Raw genomic sequence first — 2343 nt, 5'->3', positions numbered from 1 at the left:
AAAGGATATTATTAGTTAAAATACAGGGAAAGGATATACAGACTTGTAAATAGAAGTTTAACTTACTTTGTATTTGTAACTGTGCAGCAGTGTAATTAAGTGAGATTGGATAAACACGTATATGTATATCTATTTGTATCTATCAATCTATCTAGGCGTATGGATTTCACAAATGCATAAAATGACCTTAATTTGTGAAAACTAGATAACTAAAAAAGTTTAAGTGTAACAAGGTATAATATATAGTAATCCAGATAGCTAAAATAAGAAATTCTGTATTATATTTAGTCACTTATAAACAGTAATCTAAAATATCAGAAGATAAAAGAAAGGATTAAAGTAATACAGAAAGAAAGTTTAAAGTAGAAAGAGGAATACCTGTTGTTTCATGAAGTTACTTTTAATACAAGTACAAGAACAGTTAATTATCAAATTATTAATTCATTGAATTGGATAGAGGATGTGGCATGGAACCATTGGATACTTCATATTTATTCCTCCACTTTCTTTCATGTGTAAATTAAGACTCTTCTCTATAAGCATAGGTTGCATTTTGTTAATATTCAGTTGATATTCTTCTCTATAAGCACAGGTTGCATTTTGTCTGATAATCAGTTTGTACATATGTTCTCATAACATTATAACAGACACTTAGAGAAACAAAAACTTGATGAAACAAAGTACATACAAAATGTGGATTTATTGATGAGGAAAATGCATTTTTTAAAATTATTTCTGACTTTTTCTCACACACACCACATTTACTAATGTGATAAGAATTAACAGAGGGTTTTTTTTTTTCTCTATTGAGGTGAAATAAATATACTTAGAATTCACGGCTGTTGTAACTATACCTTTTCCTTTTTAATGCAGAATGTTTCATCAAAAATGAACAATATTTCAGTGGCGACAGAATTTCTTATCTTGGGATTTTCAGGCCCATGGAGTCTTCAGTTCTTACAATGTGTGCTTTTTACAGTAATTTACCTGTTTGCCCTGAGGGGGAATGGCCTCATTATTACCATAACATCCTTGGACCCATGCCTGCACACACCCATGTATTTTTTTTTTTTTTTTAAAGAATCTGTCTCTGTTAGATATCTGTCTCATTTCAGCTGTTGTGCCCAAAACTGTTGCCAATTCCTTGACCCGCAGCAATTCTATCTCATTTTTTGGCTGTGTCACCCAGGTCTTCCTGGTGCCTTTTTCAGCAGGGGCAGAGCTGTTCCTCCTTACACTGATGTCTGTTGACCATTATGCTGCCATTTGCCATCTACTGCACTATGAAGCCATCATGAACAGGGGCACGTGTGTGCAGACAGTGGCTCTGTCCTGGCTCACTAGTGGCTTTATATCTGTTATACATACAGCAGGAAACTTTTCCTTATCTTACTGTGGATTCAATGAAATTCAACAATTCTTTTGTGATATTCCCCAGTTGTTAGCTATTATTTGCTCAGAGAATATAACTGTAGAAATTGTACTCATTCTTGTTAATGCAGTCCTGGATGTCTTCTGCTTTATTTGCATCACAGTCTCCTACATCTGCATCTTCTACACTGTCAGAAAGATACCATCCATGAAAAGGCAGTCAAAAACCTATTCCACTCGCCTTCCATATTTGGCAGTTGTTATACTTTTTCTCTCAACTGCTTTTATTGCTTACCTGAAACCTATTTTAGGGTGTACATCATTCACTGATCTTGTTCTATCTTCTTTCTATATTTTGTTACCCCCTTCCCATAATCCCATCATCTACAGCCTAAGAAACAAGGCAATTAAGTCAGGTCTGGGAAAGCTGATCCCTAGAAGACTCTTGAGAAAGGAGAATGTCCTTAATTTTCTCCAAGAGTAGAGGTGTTTTCTTTTGAATATTTTTTGTAAATACAGGGTTAATCTAGCTAGTATGTTGCAAATTTGTACTTATCTCTGGAGTTACCTGGAACCATGGTGGTAATCCTTGACCAAATGGAGTTAAATATACTAACTAGTATCAGTGAGGATGCATTCAGGTCTGACATAACTTTGGAGCATTGCTAGAGAAAATGTAAACATTCTTAGTTTGTACCTGGTTTCTATTAGGCTGTTTTAATTTCTGTTTATTGAGTCAGATTATACATCTGGTTTTGGATACTTGACTGGAGAACCATAAAAGTTTTCTCCTTAGAGTGTGGATTCCCTGGTGTCCTGATTTATTATCCAGAGAGGAAGCATGTCTCACATGACTGAAAATGTTTCCCAGAAGCTGAGCCTCATTCTTCTGAATGTCCCTAATATTGCATTATACTTCTTTGCTTTTGCTACACTATACCATTTGCTGTAACAAATCTTTCCTGAATACAG

At 34.7% G+C, this 2343-nt stretch overlaps 1 protein-coding gene across 1 annotated transcript; it reads left to right on the top strand.

The window, feature by feature from the left end:
• The first annotated feature begins 888 nt into the window (after positions 1-888).
• LOC121023274 (olfactory receptor 14A16-like) lies at positions 889-1855 on the top strand. Its single transcript, XM_040465039.1, is given in 2 exon segments — positions 889-1068; positions 1070-1855. Coding segments are annotated over 2 exon segments (966 nt in total).
• Positions 1856-2343: the final 488 nt, after the last annotated feature.

Source organism: Herpailurus yagouaroundi, unplaced genomic scaffold (genome assembly GCF_014898765.1).
Source record: "Herpailurus yagouaroundi ecotype Mexico unplaced genomic scaffold, PumYag 542, whole genome shotgun sequence".
Classification (NCBI taxonomy): Eukaryota; Metazoa; Chordata; class Mammalia; order Carnivora; family Felidae; genus Herpailurus; species Herpailurus yagouaroundi.
Note: the sequence above shows the minus strand (reverse complement) of the source record. Positions and strands in the feature narration are given on the sequence as shown.